This window comes from Marmota flaviventris, chromosome 15 (assembly GCF_047511675.1).
Source record: "Marmota flaviventris isolate mMarFla1 chromosome 15, mMarFla1.hap1, whole genome shotgun sequence".
NCBI classification, from domain to species: domain Eukaryota; kingdom Metazoa; phylum Chordata; class Mammalia; order Rodentia; family Sciuridae; genus Marmota; species Marmota flaviventris.
This window is the reverse complement of record NC_092512.1, coordinates 34,813,960-34,831,271: the sequence shown is the minus strand read 5'-3', so window position 1 is coordinate 34,831,271 and position 17,312 is coordinate 34,813,960. Positions and strand designations below refer to the sequence as shown.

Below are 17,312 nucleotides of genomic sequence, written 5' to 3'. Positions count from 1 at the left end.
ACATACAGTGTGACGCTACATCATGTACAACCATAGAAATGTAAAGTTGTGCTGTAATTGTGTACAATGAATCAAAATGCATTCTGTGCCATATATACCTAATTTTAAAAACAAACAAAAGATTAGAAGTAGAGAGATAATTAAGTTGTAGCTACACAAGTGAGAAGTGATGGAAATTTTTTCCACACCTATTTTATTGATGCATTATAGTTGCACATAATGGGATCTGTGCTATATATTTGTACATGCACAAAATATAACAATATAATTTGGCCAATATTGCTCCCCAGCAATTACACCCTCCCTACCTTCCACTCTTTGGTCCCTTTTCTCTACTGATCTCCCTTTGATTTTCATGAGAAAAAGCCCACCTTTCTTTTCCATTTTCTTCTTGCATATGAGAGAAAACATACAACCTTGACTTTCTGAGTTTAACTTATTTCATTTAACATAACGGTCTCTAGTTCCATTCATTTTCCTAGAAATGAAGTTTCATTTTTTTATAGCTGAATAAAACTCCAATATGCATATATACCACATTTTTTTTTTAATCTTTTCATCCACTGATGGACACCTAGGCTGGTTCCATAGTTTAGCTATTATGAATTGTGCTGCTATAAAAATGTAAGGTGATAAGAATTTGAAATATAGTTCAGCAATATTCCACTATCTTTTGCAAACTAGCACTTCCAGTTTCTTCTGCCTTAGTTTCTGACCATCTAGTCTTAAGAGGTATCTGGGCATGCCAGGACAAGATTGCCCAGCAATGGCAAGGAAGTCAGGGAAGGGCACAGACACAGTTACACAGAGAATGTAAATTAGTATAACCACTATGAAAATCAGTATGGAGATTCCTCAAAAGACTAGGATTGGAACTGAGATAGAAATTTAATAATACAGAAAAATAAAAATATACTGAGTCTCAAAAGAGAAGGGCCCATGAACCTTTGGAATACAAGAAAACAGTTAGAAACCTCTGGAATACAAAGCAAAAAATTCAGACCACGCCCTTGACCCCATAAATTTGCCTGCAAAAAGTAACATGAAGGCAATGTACAAGTGCTAGAAAAACTGGCACAAAATTGTGCAACTTAGCTCTGCCTCTACCATTAATTCAGCCCCTAGTTACTGCCCCTCTATAAATAGTACCACAGACTAAGAGGTTACTGTCTCTCCCTCTGGAGATGGCCATATTCTTCCTTGAATATGTACATTGCTCACTTTGCCCCTAAAGCTTCTCACTTTCAAAATTTGAAAGTCTATTTCTTTCTTTATCCCCAAACACTTCTCTCACTCTCAAGATGGCCCACCTTCTCCCTTGAGCATGTATTCCTTGCTTTCCTAAATAAAATTCTGTGCCTATACTGATGCCATGTTGAAATTCTTTTCTATGGCATAGGTCAAGAACCCTGCTTGTCCTGAGTTGAGTAGCCCCTTCTTTGAGAATTTCTAATGACTCTATTCCAGAGATATTTTTTTCCCCTGGTGACAGCACCACCATATGACTGAGCTATAGCACTCTTGGTATTTATCCTAAGGAAGTCAGCATAGGACAAAGACACATGCATACCCCTGTTTAAAGCAGTGCAACTCATGATAGCCAAGTCAGGGAACCAGCCTAAGAGTCTGTCAACAGATGAATGGAGAAAACAAATGTGAATATATATACACAATGGAGCTTTTTTATTCAATCATAAAGAAAAATGAAACTGACATTTCTAGGAAAATGAATGGAACTAGAGAGCATAATGTTAAGCAAAATAAGCCAGGCTCAGAGAGTCAAAGGTCATATGTCTTCATATGTAGAAGCTAGGGAAAAAAAAAAAAAAAAGATCTCTTGAAAATAGAAGAGAGACCAGGGGGTCATGGAGAAGGGGAGCTCAAGGGGAAGTACTGGGAATGAAATTGATCAAATTATGTTATCTGCGTGTATAAATATGTCACAATGAATTCCACTATTATATATAATTATTATGTACTTTTTTTTTTTTTTTAAGAAAAGATTCCCCAGTAAGCACTTACTATGTCCTGATCTAGGCTGGCATTCTAATGGCCCCTACCTCCTAGCCAGCTCTAATTCCACCACACCCAGGTGTTTGCCTGTACCTCTCTTCTTCTTCTCCAGTAGAATACTCAGATGCTGTCACAGTCATATTTTATTCATAAGGTTTTTTGGTTTTGTTTTTGTTTTGTACTGGAGATTGAACCTTCTCTGAGAATTTCTCATGACCTGGGGTACTTAACCACTTGGCTGTATCCATAGCCCTCTTAATTCTTCATTTTGAGAAAGGGTCTAAGTTGCTTAGAGACTCACTAAATTGTTGAGGCTGGCCTTGAACTTGCAATCTCCGGCCTCAACCTCCCAAATCACCAGCATTACAGGCATGCACCAATATGCCCAGTGGCAGTGTTTCTTAAAATAGGTGTATTAGGAACACTAAGGTGCTTGTAAACTCAGCACTCTTAGGTCTAAATGCAGACCCACCCTAAAACTGATTTACTAGATCTGGAGTGAGGGCCCAGTAATTAACATTTTTACAAAGTACTCCAGGTGATTCAAGAAGATGGTCCACGCCTCACTAACACATCTGAGACAAAATACTTTAGGAATCTTTGCATGTCAATTTAAAAACCTTTGTACTAAGATGCTCAATAAAATTCTGCCTACCTTTGTAATAGAAAGGTTAACTTCCAGCTGGGCATAGGCCTGTTATTCCCAGCTAATCGCGGGCTAAAGCAAGATAATTGCAAATTCCAAGGCCAGCCTTGGCAATCTGGTTAGACCTCATCTCACAATAAAAAGGGCTGGGGATGAAGTTCAGTAGTAGAATGCCCCTGGGTTCAATCCACAGTACCAAAAAATAAATAAATAAAATAGAATGAATAAATAAATATATAAAAACAAACAAACAAAAAAACACTGCCCAGGTGTTAGATCAGCATGACTACAGGTGCCATTAACAAAACACCAAAGTTTTTCCAGGAGTGGAGAATGTGTTTGTTTCAAGACTTATTTACAACTTGCTAGTAATCAAATGTTTGCAAAATCAAAATAAAATGAAATCTCAAACCTGGAATCTACAACTTTGTAAAAAATATAGGGCTAAGCAGCAAACTGAGACTTTCATGTTCTCTTCATATCATTACAATATTAAGTCTAAGACTCCACACAGAAGTAAGATCAAGTACAAGAAGTATTTCTCTCATTTCAAGTGGTTTAGAAGTATTTGCAAAAAAAAAAAAGGTATGCAAATTATAGAGCAACCAACCATTTAAACTACCATACAACCCTACAATCTACTAACTCCCAGGTTTGTTTTTTTTTTTTTACTGTTTTACGTACTTCTATTAGTATAGAAGCAAAGAAGATGAGCAAGTTAACTTGGGTTTATTAAGCACCTATGACTTTGCATAAAGCACTTATTTTCTGTGAGGAACGCATCCCTGCCACTGTTTAAATGAAGAAACTGGCACTCCAGCGATACACAGTTAAGTAGCTCGGTGTGAGTCAATCTGGCCTCCTAATCTAATTTGTTTTCATTGTTATGAAGATTTCCCATCTCCCTTCCACCTGTCACTTCCAGCTCATCCATCTGTGTTAATTTCCATACGCGTTTTCCAACTCTTTTTAACCACTCCGGGGATGCTACAGTGCGCCACAGTCCCTTCCTGGCCTCAGACTCCCGGCCAGGGTTCCAGAACAAGGGAAGAGTGAAGACGGATAAACAAAGGGGTTGCGCCTCTTCCCAGCCCGAAGCCTCCGAGCACTGCCCTAGGCTGGCCCTAGAGCTGAGCAGCCTAGCGGAGAGGAAAACCGGCTCGCTCTTCCCCCTTCCCGGGGGAAGCTAGGGCACCCCAAGGGCCTACACCGGGTTTCTAACAGCACTGAACAAAATTCCCTGCAACGGTCCTGCAATTTGCAGGTTGCAGCCGCAACCTGTCATGCAAGGCCTGATGTGACCACCAGACGGAGGCTGAAGCTACAGCAACATTTACCTCATCCTGCTCGGGCATGCCCGCTTCCGGCCTTTCCGGGTCGCCCATCGCGCAGACTCAGCCAGAGCTGCCGGAGTGCGGCAGGCCAGCACCTAACTAGGACAAGCTCCAGATGACCCGCGGGTCGGCCAAGACCGACCCGCCTAGCGCCCCCAAAACCCGCCCCTCTGCGCAGACTGGGCTTTCTTCCAAGCGCTTGGAGGGACTTTCCTTGAGCTAGGCCTGCTTCGCCCCGCCCCCCGCCTCAGGGAACCGCCTACCTCGGCCGGCCCCGCCTCACTCCACTGAGCCGGACCCGCCCCCTGTCTCGGGGACCACCCCCTACCCTCGGTCGGCCCCGCTTCAGGGCCCGGCCCACCTCAGTCGCCAGCCTACCTCAGCTGGCCCCGCCCCTCAGTCTGCAGCCTGAGGGAGTCTCCACTACATTGGTCTCTATTGTAGGACCTGTCCCCCTCTTTGCACTGAGAGTCGCCTCCTGCTCAGGTCGGCTTTGGCCACCCCGCCTCGGGGCTCCGCCCACCATCTTTGGCCCCACCTCACTGAACGGGCCTCACCTCCCACGTTCCCAAGGAAGGACTCAAAGCGCGCCTCTGGGCCACGCCCATCTCTCCTCAGGGCCCCGCCCCTCCTGCCCCCGCCCTCCACAATCCATCTGCCCCCTGGCGCGAGGACCGGTGCCTGCCGGCTGCCAGCCGCTCTTGGCCCGCCCCCGGCTCTCCTCACCTGGTAGATGCCCCGCATGCCAGGTCAGAAGTCCACAACTAGCCCCCGGCTCTCCTCACCTGGTAGATGCCCCGCATGCCAGGTCAGAAGTCCACAACTAGCCCTAGTGGTGCCCCAAGAACACGGTAGGTTGCGCTGACTTGGCTGGTCCTGAGAGACTGCCCGGTGGCTGGAGGGCGTGTCACAGTGTGAGGCGTAAAGAACGCGCTGATAGATGTGACTCGGTAGGGAAGGGGGAGTCACAGCGTTTAAAAGTTAATGAAAAAAGTTGGCATGTTTTGCATTTCAGCGACCGTAAAAAGGAAGTGGTTGCGGGGGAAGTGTGTGTGTGTGAACTGGGCTTGAGAAGGAGAAAGGGGAGAATCTACTAAATTCAGGGCAGTATTTTGAAACCTCTTTGAAAATGTTTCAACCATCAATAATATTGAACTTTCAGAAAATGCCAGCACCTACACCAGGCATCTTATACAAAAAATATAAATTATTTAATGGTCAGGACTTGACTGCAAGGTAGATATAGCAGTTTCCCTCCTATCACAAAAGAAGAAACTGAGTCTTAGGATAAGTAATTAAGAATAATCCAGCTAAAAAGTAGTAGACTCCAAAGTCTCCCTGCTGCATGCTCTTTTCAAAGCCAACGATTAAAGTGGTGGAGAGGGCAACACTCCTGTATATTGTAAGGGCAATAGACAGTGGCTACTGACCGTGACAACAATTTGTTTGAATTACTAATTACTGCTCTCAGTTATCTAAAGATAACTACAACAGAAAGAAAAAATAGTTTGGTTTAACAAAATTAAGGTGAAAGAGAGTTAAGTAGATTGAAGCTGAAATGCATGCACCTGTTTTGTGAATAGCTGTCTGAAGTATGGTAAAGTAATGTAGAAGTTTTATGTGAACTTTGAATATGGCTTGAAAGTTCCTTCTAAAACCTAGCTTAGAATGGGGAAAGAAAACCTTTCTTAAAAGCAACTAGTAGAGATTAAATGCTGGGTGAAAATTTTTATAGATATTCATTTTAAATAATAGTCAAATAAATTCTATTAGGAAATGGAGACATAGGCCCCATGGCAAATAAACTAAGAGGAGGATTCATTCATTTACTTAATGTTATCAAAGAATTTGTCTACTATGTGCCAAGCATCATGTTAGGTTATTGAAAATACAAAAATGAATGAACTCAGTGAAAACATGGACACTGAAACAGTATCATCATGGGTATGAATTCTAGTTCCCTTATTTATTAGCTGTTTCCTTGGGCAAGTTACTTAACCTCTTTGAGACTGTGTGGATTTAATGATATCTCACTTATGCAATACTTCCTGGGATAGGAAATTATCTTGGGTCAGTGGAAGTTTCCAAGTACCGTACTAGTCAGGCCATCCCAGAGATCAAGGAACAGAAAGGCTCAAATCAAATTGAGATATTGAGTCACAGTTCATTAATTTTTTTTTTTTTTAATTTTAAAGAAGGTGACATTGACTTGAAGGGAAACTAGGATTTTTTTTTTTTTTAAACTGGGGATTTAACCCAGGGGTGCTCAAACACTGAACCATATCCCCAACCCTTTTTATTTTTGAGACAGGGTCTTGCTAAATTGCTTAGGGCCTCACTAAGTTGCTGATGCTAGCTTTCAATTTATGAGCCTCCTGTCTCAGCCTCCCTGGCCTCTGGGATTACAGGTGTGCTACACTTGTATGGAAATTAAGATTTTTTAAAAAACTTATCCCTATTTAAAGACAAATTGACCTACATTTTAACAGTTGCATACAAAAAAATCATAAAATTGTTCCTGGGCATGGTGGTCCATACCTGTAATCCCAGCTATTCAGGAAATTAAGGCAACAGGATGGCCAACCTAGGTAACTTAGCAACATCCTGTCTCCAAAAAAAAAAAAAAAAGCTAGGGATAAATTTTTTTGTTTTTTTAAATATTTCTTTTTTTAGTTTCAATGAATCTTTTGTTTTATTTATTTATATCTGGTGCTGAGGATTGAACCCAGGGCCTCACACATGTCAGGCGAGTGGTCTACCAACTGAACCGCAAGTTTTAAAAGAGCTCAGTGGTACAGTGTCCCTGGGTTCAATTCCCAGAACATTAATAAATAAATAAATAAACTTGCTTTTGCAATGATAAATGAAACAACAAAAACCCTCCAGACAAGATATGCAAGGATTTTGGGGTGGGTGTGTATATGAAAATAGAGCAAAAGAGCATGCTACAGGGACACCGCTACATCGATGTTCATAGCAGCACAATTCACAATAGCAAGACTGTGGAACCAACCTAGATGCCCTTCAATAGACGAATAGATAAAAAAAATGTGGCATTTATACACAATGGAGTATTACTCTGCATTAAAAAATGACAAAATCATAGAATTTGCAGGGAAATGGATGGCATTAGAGCAGATTATGCTAAGTGAAGCTAGCCAATCCCTAAAAAACAAATGCCAAATGTCTTCTTTGATATAAGGAGAGTAACTAAGAACAGAGTAGGGACGAAGAGCAGGAGAAGAAGATTAACATTAAACAGGGATGAGAGGTGGGAGGGAAAGGGAGAGAGAAGGGAAATTGCATGGAAATGGAAGGAGACCCTCAGGGTTATACAAAAGTACATACAAGAGGAAGGGAGGGGAAAGGGAAAAATAATACAAGGGGGAGAAATGAATGACAGTAGAGGGGGTAGAGAGAGAAGAGGGGAGGGGAGGGGAGGGGAGGGGGGATAGTAGAGGATAGGAAAGGCAGCAGAACACAACAGACACTAGTATGGCAATATGTAAATCAATGGATGTGTAACTGATGTAATTCTGCAATCTGTATATGGGGTAAAAATGGGAGTTCATAACCCACTTGAATCAAAGTGTGAAATATGATATATCAAGAAATTTGTAATGTTTTGACCAACCAACAATAAAAAATTAAAAAATAATAATAATAATTACTGAGTATTTAATTTATCCATTCTTGAAAAAAAAAAAGAAAATAGAGCAAAATGATTTGGAATATAAAGAGTTAAGTGAATATGACACTCACTAACAAAGAAGGGTTTTGAACAGAACCAATATTTTTCCCCGTGATGTTGATCAAAACATACCATTACATTTACTTTTTAGACAAAAAAATACATTATAAATGTTGGAGGGGATATATACATTCAACCTGACACATTATACAATGCATACATATATCAAAACATCACACAGATCCTATATATATATATATATATATATATAGTGTTCTTGTTTTATGTATCAGTTTAAAATCAAATTTTTAAAATGTTAAAAAAAAGTAATATGCTTGTGCATGTATAACAATTTATTTATGTTCATTAATGATTTGGGAAAGGGGAAATAAAAATAGAGAAAACTATATCATTAGTAGTCAAGCTGTAGTAAAACCAAATTGTAGTTGAATTATAGTAGAATCTAACTGAGTGTATTTTTGGTTTGCAGGAACATAATTCTGGAATAAAGCAGGAGATTCCCTTTTTAGTAGACATTTCCTGTCTGCTATTGGAACACATCAATTGTATCTTCCATCTCCATTTTTAATTGTGCAGGTGTGTCTATTTCATTGTCCACCATTCTAATCTGCTTCATTGACAAACATTGTCATTCACATAGGCTTTCTGTAGTTTACTAAGCAGTTTACTGTGCCTCTTAAACTGCACCACAGAACTATACTGCCCCACCACCCTCAAATTAGTATGATCATAGTTCTCAGTCTTGATTCCTTCCTTGGGCTTTTTGTCAGCTATGACCAGTACCAGAGTCTCCTCAGCTGCTGCTTCACAAAAGAGGTACCAGCCACATGTGGTGGCGCATGCCTATAATCCCAGTGGGGGCTGAGGCAGGAGGATCATGAGTTTAAAACCAGCCTCAGCAACTTAGCGAGGCACTTAGCAACTCAGAGAGACCGTGTCTCTAAATAAAACACAAAAAAGGGTTGAGTAAGTATGTGGCTCAGTGGCCAAGTGTCCCTGGGTTCAATCCCTGGTACCAAAAAAAAAAAAGTGTAGACAAAAGAGGTACCAGGTCAACATCTAATGAGAATATAAGCAGCACCCTATTAAAACATAGCAAGGGGAAAGAGATGGGGCAGGCTAAGGGGCCTGTAGGGAATGGAAGGATTACAATTTCTGAATCTTGTTTTCTTTTCATTATGTCTGAACCTTGTTCCTACTCTTCATGTCCTATGTTTGGTAAATCAGCCTTCTTTACTGGTGGTGTAATTATGAGGACCAGAATTGAGCATGAGCAAGAGCATTCAGCAGACAGAAGGTGATGCCAACACATTCTTGCTCTTTTGGAGAGATACAGGAATAAGTATGCCTGGTCACAGCTTGCCATATAGCCTGCTAAACAGCGGTGGGTTGTATCTGTTTCCTAGGCAGAGCACATGTGGAACAGAATGGATTTCACCAATGGGTGGTTGTCAATCTGAAAGTGACATGGTCCTTGTGAATATTTAAGGTGCTAGAGGTGCAGTTTAGCAGTAAATTGCTTGCCTAGTATGTGTGAGGCCCTAGGTTTGATTCCCAGCCCCCAGTTAAAAAAAAAAAAAAGATTTGGTCCTTCTGCCTATTAATGGCACTCTAATTTGTCCCATTTTTATTATCTATGTTCAATAGATATGTTCCATTTATTCTGTCTTTGATTTGCCTCCAAAATCAATAACTTGTTTACTATCTTAAGGATCTCATATGTTTCACAAGCTATTTGCTCCCGTATTTACTGCATTAGTTTTCCATTGCTGTGATAAAATACCTAAGATACACAACTTAAAGGAGGAAATGTTCATTTTGACTCCTGGTTTTAGAGGTTCAGTTGACTCCATTGTTTTTGGACAAGTGGTGAGGAAGAACTTCATGGCAGGGAATGTGTAGTAGAGCAAAGCTGCTCACCTCCCCAGCTGCCAGAAAGCGAAAGGAAAGGAGGAGGAGTCAGGGGCCCTATAACCTCCTTCCATTAGATCCCATCTCTAAAGATTCCACCACTTCCCAGAAGTGCCACAGGCTATCAACCAAGTCTTTTTTTTTTTTTTTTAAAAGATTCTCTCTGGGGGAAGAGAAGCAGGTTGTATGACAGCTTCTGATCTCTTCCCAAATGCACTGACTTCACTTTTTTTTTAAAAGAGAGAGAGAGAGAGAGAATTTTAATATTTATTTTTTAGTTCTCGGCGGACACATCTTTGTTTGTATGTGGTGCTGATGATCGAACCCGGGCCGCACGCATGCCAGGCGAGCGCGCTACCATTTGAGCCACATCCCCAGCCCTCAACCAAGTCTTTAGCATGTGCATCTTTGGGGGACATTTAAGATTCAAACCATAATACTACATTTCTTTTAATTTCTATAGCAAAAATTGAATATTCATAAATAATACATTAAAAACATTATAATGCTTATAATAGTGTAGACAGTATATATTTCCCCCAGATGTTTAAAGTAATTGGGAGAATAAATACAAAAATTAAATGTGCAATCAAAAGATCTCTGGGAATAAGAGGATCCTACACCTTTATGTAGTCTTGAGGGCAAGTAGTATTTTCCAAAAATGGTCACAACTATATTTAGACCCACATGTCATTCTAGAATTGTGATACACATTTTATCAAAAAGGTGGAGTCTAATACCCTCTCTTTGAATATGGACTGTCACTAGTGACTGACTAGCTTCTAATAAATAGAATATGTGACTTTCAAGTCCAATTCATAGAGGTCCTGACACAAAATAACAACTCTGCTTTAAAGGAAAATAAGTAGTTTATTCTGAGCCAGATATGAGTAATCTTGGCCCAGTAATTGACCTGAAAGAGTATTCCAAAAAAAAAAAAAAGAAGAAGAAGAAGAAGAAGTTGTAAGAATTTTTATAGACAGAGAACAAAGGCGATCATTAATCATAGTGAATATAGTGGTAGGGGCACTACATAGAGAAAGTGGGAAAAGTTTGATCATTGGACTGAGATCATATCTTATTGCATTCTTAGAAGATTGCTTAAGTCATGGGTATATTCTCTGTTAAGTTATGGATAGTTAAACAAGTCAAACATACATCCCAGAAAGTTTACCTAATAGTCACAAGAATGTTTGGTCAGAATCAAAAAAGTCAGGAGTAATACCTTGATTTTTTTAAAGGCCCAAAGTAGCCCTTACTTCATAAACCTCTCAGTGCTTGCCTGTCATCTTACCTCTTCCTGAGAAGTACTTGTTAAAGAGTTTATTGTAATAAGCCAAGCTTCTTTGGAAATGCTTAATTTTACAAAGTACAATATACAACGTTTGCTTGGTTCTCTCTATTTGGGGAAGTTTGCCCTTTTAACCATGTCCCATTTACAAGCTAGAAGAATCCAAAACCTATCCCAGAGAGATTGACCACATGGAGAAGCCCATGTGGAAGCAACTGAGGCACTCAACCAACATCAGCATCAACTTCCAGTTGTGCAAATGAATAAACCTTTAGAGGATTCCAACTCTTAGCTATCACATTGCCGAAGGCTGCCTGGCTGGGCAAAATAGCCGGGGGGGGTGACGGACAACTTGTGTACGTTGATACAGCAGGAGTGGGAGCCGTTTATTGAAGGACAGGAGCAGTATTTATACATTCCACACAGCTTATCTAATTAACATAAACTAGATACAGCAGTCAACCAATAAGGAATCTCCACACTTAATGGCTCGCTGGAGTTACTTCACAAACCACTCCCTCTGGCAAAATGCCAGGCGCCATCCAGACTTGTTTACAGACTCTAACATTTGCCAGGCGCCATCCTGACTTGTTTACAGACTCTAACAATTCCCCCTTTTGTTTAATTTAAATAACGACCATAGTGGTTTTTACATAAACACCACAAATAATCTGCTACGAGCAGAAGGGGAGGATACAAAATGCCACAATACCAAGCCAATTGATGGCTCCATGCAAGAAGCCCTTGGAAAAATTATACCAGCAATGACACCATTAGCAAAGATACTGAGTTACAATTTGTTGTAGATTATAGTTTGTCGTCTCAGTCCAGGTAAAGCAGTGTCTCAATAGATTAACTCACAGTCCAGGTAAATCACAGTCCAGGTAAGTTCTGCAGGCAGCTAGCTTAAATCACAGTCCAGGTAAGTTCTGCAGGCAGCTAGCTTGATCCGAAGTCTCGTCCAGTTCTCAGCCGAAGTCTCGTCCGGTTTTCAGCAACACTGGAAATTTTTCCACCTTGGTCTTTACCGGCACTGGGACGAAGGCAGGAACTCCGGATGGCTAAAGAAAATCCTGTAGCATTCTACTAAGAAAACAACCTTTTGAACAATTTAGTACATTATCTCAAGGTTTTTTTTTTTCACATTTGAAATAAGCCTTAATACTGCTCATTACTCATTAGCTTCCAGGTGTGGGAGAACCATTGTAGCTTAGTTATTGGCATTGAAAATGACCAAACATCAGGAACACTGGTAGCATCTTTTGTGTCTTCTGCCGGCTGTACCATCCCGGGCAGCCCCAGATGGCCCTGGGGAGAGACCCGGTCTCAAACTGCTTCCGGGCACAGGGAGCAAGAGCCTGCGAGACTGTGCCTCCGGGTCAGGCTTGGATTTGGGCTCTTGCAGTGGCATCCCGCTTCCTGGGCAGGGGGCGGGGAAGAGCCAGTTGCCGCCGCTTGGAAAGCCCTTGCTGCGCCATGACCAGCTCGCGCACGTGGCAGCCACAACTGCGCCGATTGATGCACCCTCCGGTAATTAGTAATAAATTAGTATTTAGTAATAGCCTTTTGCTGCAACTTTTTTCCTGATAATCTTTCTTCTTCTGAACTTTCTGTTTCTTTCTGACTAGAGTTCCTGGGCTTCTATCAACACATGCCCTAACTATTCTTGGTTCCATTGGGGTGCCTTCTTCCCTTAGTAATTTACTTTTCACTCCTTCCATATTTTCGTCACAAAGACAATACAACATTTCAAGACAAAACAAGACACAAACATACTGTATCAATCTTCTCCATTTTCTCGAAATGGCCATTTTTCCCCTCGCCCTATCTGCCTAGGGACGAGCAGATTTGCTCCCGTCCTATCTATGGACGGGCAGCAATTTTTCGTCACTTGCCCCCGAGTGTCCCGGGGCTCCCTGTAATGGGCCACCAAATCCAAAACCTATCCCAGAGAGATTGACCACATGGAGAAGCCCATGTGGAAGCAACTGAGGCACTCAACCAACATCAGCATCAACTTCCAGTTGTGCAAATGAATAAACCTTTAGAGGATTCCAACTCTTAGCTATCACATTTTCCAGTTGAAACCCCAGACATTATGACTAGAAAAAGGCCATCCTGGCTGTTATTTTTCCAATTCCTAGCCTGTTGAGAGCCACAGCCGAAGGGGCCCCAGCAAACTTCCAGCTGCCGGCTGATGATTGGCTCACAGCGGCCCCAGCAACATCTAGCTGATTGGCTCCTCTGCGGTGATGCTCATTGGGCTGTTTCCCTGCCCTTTCAGACCACGGAGCTGCTCACTGGGGGACTTTTTTGGCTCCGCCCACGTGACCCAGCCAATCGGCCTCAAGAGCAGGAGGATTGTGGGAGGTGGAGAGAAGCTTGTGTGGGAGAGAGAGGCTTGTGGAAAGCTGGTGGTGGCAGTTGGGCTCTGAGGGTTTTTCCTGAGAGGCTGTTTTGTTTGGCGTGTGTGGTTCTAAAAATAAAGTTAGTTTCTTTTGACAAGTGGCTCCTGATTGTGCCCAGCCAGACTGCGGCATTTGGTGGCTCGCACGGGGAGCGACTGAGGGTAAGTGATAAGGTAAACTGCTCGCCCCTGAGGGCAGGGCGAGAGGATGGGTAGCCATTTTAAGATTCCTCTTTTATTTTGCTTCCCTTTTGTTTTAAGTTGCCTGTCCCTGGAGATGAGTGAGACGGAAGAAAAACCGCTCACATCTGAGGAAAAACTATTTACGTCTGAGGAACAGATAGGGAGAAAGGACGGATGCACATGTCAGGAGGATAGAAAGGCTATAATGACTTTTTGTTGTTCCCTTTTTATTTCATTCTGTCTCGGTTTTGTTTGGCGTCATCTTGTTGGGTTGTATTATAGTAGAAATACGAGATCAGAAATTAGCAAAAAACAAACTGAAAGAGTGTTCAGTAAATTGTTAGAGGAAGGAGGCATCTCAGTAAAATCAAGAACAGTCAGGGCATACGTTGATACAATACAAAAATGTAGCCCATGGCTTTTTAAGGAGGAGTTGTTAAATATATCACAATGGAACCATCATGGTGAAGATTTAAAAAGAATAGAAAAGAAAAGCCCAGGGACTCTGCCAGTTGGCACATTGCCATTGTGGACGTTCGTATCTTGTTTGCTTAGTCCAAAGCCTTCAGTTCAGACAATGGTAGAGGAAGGAGAAGACATAATGATTCAAGTAAAAGAGAAGGTCTCTCAAGTTAGACAGAGGAAAAGATTCAAGTAAAAGAGAAGGCCTCTCAAGTTAGTCAGACAGAGAAAGAAAGTGTAAAACAGAAAAAGCCATCAGGGGGAAAGTTACAACAGGAGACTGCTACTAACACCTTTCTATCACCAGAGGGTGTAAGTGTCCAACCAACAGCACCACCTCTACAGGAGACTGCTGCTAACACCTTTCTATCACCAGAGGACGTAAGTGTCCAACTAACAAGGCCACCTCCGTATGCTGGGAGGTCCCCAACCCCCGCAGTTGATAGTTGGGATCCTGAGACAAGATCTCAAATATTAACATGCCCTGTATTTGAGGCAGGAGGGCAGCGATTTTACCAAGTTTTAAATTTCAAAACAGTGAAGCAGCTAAAAGAGGCTGTAACAACCTATGGTCCTCAAGCACCCTTCACTGTAAGCATGGTCGAATCCATTAACAACTTGAACATGACACCAGCAGATTGGGCTAATATGTGTAAAGCTGTGCTAAATGGAGGACAATACCTGTTATGGAAGGTTGCCAATGAGGAATTTTGCAAGGAGACGGCTAGGCGAAATGCAGCAGCTGGTTATCCTCAGAGAAATCTAGATATGTTGTTAGGAAAGGGACCTTATGAGGATCAGCAGCAACAAATTGCATATGATCCTGGTGTATATGCACAAATTGCTGTAGATGCAATTAAGGCATGGAAGACTTTACAAGGACATGGAGGTTTACAAGGTCAATTATCTAAGGTAATACAAGGAGCTAATGAACCTTATGCTGAATTTGTAGATAGGCTTATTCAAACAGCTACCAGAGTTTTTGGGAATACAGAACAAGCAATGCCAGTACTAAAACACCTGGCTTATGAGCAAGCGAATCGTTGGTGCAGAGATATCATTAGACCATGGAAACATGAAGATTTAAACACATATATTAAATTATGTAGAGACATTAATGAACAAGAGCAAGTCGTGGCAGCTGCAGTAAAACAGGCTTTAGATGCCAGAGACATTAATGAACAAGGGCAAATTGTGGCAGCTGCAGTAAAACAGGCTTTAGATGCCAGGCCAAGAACATGCTACAATTGTGAACAAACAGGACATTTTAAAAGGAATTGCCCCATTGGAGGAGGGTTTAACAAAACTAGGTATCAAAGGAGTAGAATACCAGGTGTTTGCCCACTATGCCGTAGAGGGAGACATTGGGCTAATGAATGCCGTTCTCAAACCACCATAGAGGGTACTCCATTATCAAAAAACGAACAAGGACCAGGTGTTTATCCACGATATCGTGGAGAAAGGCATCGGGCTCCATTGCCAAAAAATGGACAGGGGGGCCCAATGCTCCGGGGCCCAAAACCACAAATATACGGAGCACTGGAGGAACCCAGCAACCCCATCAGGGTAGTGCCCAGGACACATTGTCCATCAGATCCCTCATCAGACAAACCAGAGGGAGCGCAGGGTTGGACATCTGCGCCTCCGCCAGAGCAGTACTAACTCCAGAGATGGGAGTTCAAATCATTCCCACAGGGGTGAAAGGACCTCTTCCCAAAGGAACAGTAGGCTTATTATTGGGACGCAGCTCTTCTACTCTAAAAGGACTTATGATAAGTCCTGGGGTAATTGATCCCGATTATGAAGGTGAAATAAAAATTATAGCCAGTTCTCCAAAGGGTATATCAGTAATTTCACCAGGAGATAGAATAGCACAGTTACTAATAATACCCAGCCTACATGATAAATTTTCCAGTCGTACTGTAGAAAGAGGTTCCAAGGGATTAGGCTCCACAGGTGTAGATTGGGCTATGCTTTCTTTAAATTTAGATTCTCGCCCCATGCTAAAACTAAATATTCAAGGACATGAATTTAATGAGCTACTGGATACAGGCGCAGACCTTAGCATCATCTCTCGTCAAGAATGGCCAAAACATTGGCCATTACAACAAGCCACTCAAACGCTTCGAGGCCTAGGAGTGGCAACTAATCCCCATAGAAGTGCAATGGTATTAGATTGGAAGGATCCTGAAGGATGTGAAGGAACTATACAGCCATATGTATTGGATCATCTTCCCGTAAATTTATGGGGACGAGATGTCCTAGATCAATTAGGTTTGACATTAACAAATAACATCAACCAAAATGCACCCACTATTATGACTAGACAAGGTTTTAGGAAAGGAAAAAGATTAGAAAAACAAGAACAAGGTATAGCAGCACCAATACAAATAGATCAAGGAACAGACAGACATGGGTTGGATTTTCAGAAAGGGCCACTGAGACAATAAAAATTACTTGGAAATCAGAAAGACCAGTATGGGTTCCTCAGTGGCCCCTGACTAAAGAAAAGATACAAGCAGCCCATGACCTGGTCAAACAACAATTAGCAGAAGGACATATACAACCTTCTGTATCTCCCCATAATACTCCCATTTTTGTCATCAAAAAGAAATCTGGTAAATGGAGATTATTGCAAGATTTAAGAGCCATTAATAATGAGATAGTTATTATGGGACCTGCTCAATCAGGGATTCCTCAGTTGTCTGCTTTGCCAAAAACCTGGTATGTTTTAGTTATAGATATTAAAGTTTGTTTTTTTTCAATTCCAATTCATCCTGAGGATAGTCCACATTTTGCATTTACTATCCCTGCACTGAATCATGAAGGTCATGATCAGAGATATGAATGGAAAGTACTCCCTCAAGGGATGGCTAACAGCCCAACTATGTGTCAAATTTATGTTAACAAAGTAATCCAGCCACTTAGAAATCAAAATCCTGAACTACAAATATTTCACTATATGGATGATGTATTATTAACACACAAAGATAAAAACACATTGCTAGAATGTTATGCCACACTTACAAACTAATCTAGAGATAGCAATAGATAAAGTACAATTAAACTTTCCAATTAATTATTTAGGAGTTCTATTATCCTCCACCATGGTCCGTCCACCAAAAATTCAAATACGAGTAGATCAACTCAAATCACTTAATGACTTTCAAAAGTTATTAGGAGACATAAATTGGATAAGGCCTTATTTAGGTATACCAACAGGAGAGTTGGGACCTTTATTTGATATCCTAAAAGGTCCATCAGATCCAAATTCACCCCGAATGTTAACGCCTGAAGCAAGAAAGGCATTAAAAATCATTGAAACATATATGGAAAATATGCATTTGGATAGA

The 17,312-nt window shown here is 41.4% G+C and overlaps 1 protein-coding gene and 1 pseudogene across 2 annotated transcripts in view; both read right to left on the bottom strand.

The window, feature by feature from the left end:
* Rrm2b (ribonucleotide reductase regulatory TP53 inducible subunit M2B) overlaps positions 1-4,225 on the bottom strand; it is a 40,955-nt gene extending 36,730 nt beyond the window's left edge. For both annotated transcript variants that reach the window (XM_071602202.1, XM_027952583.3), the window contains exon 1: positions 3,997-4,225. In XM_071602202.1, the coding sequence (XP_071458303.1) occupies positions 3,997-4,044 (48 nt within the window). In that variant the 5' untranslated portion in view covers positions 4,045-4,225. The remainder of the gene's footprint in view (positions 1-3,996) is intronic.
* Positions 4,226-8,210: 3,985 nt separating this feature from the next.
* Positions 8,211-12,318, bottom strand: LOC114101802 (small ubiquitin-related modifier 2-like; annotated as a pseudogene).
* Between the last annotated feature and the right edge of the window lie 4,994 nt (positions 12,319-17,312).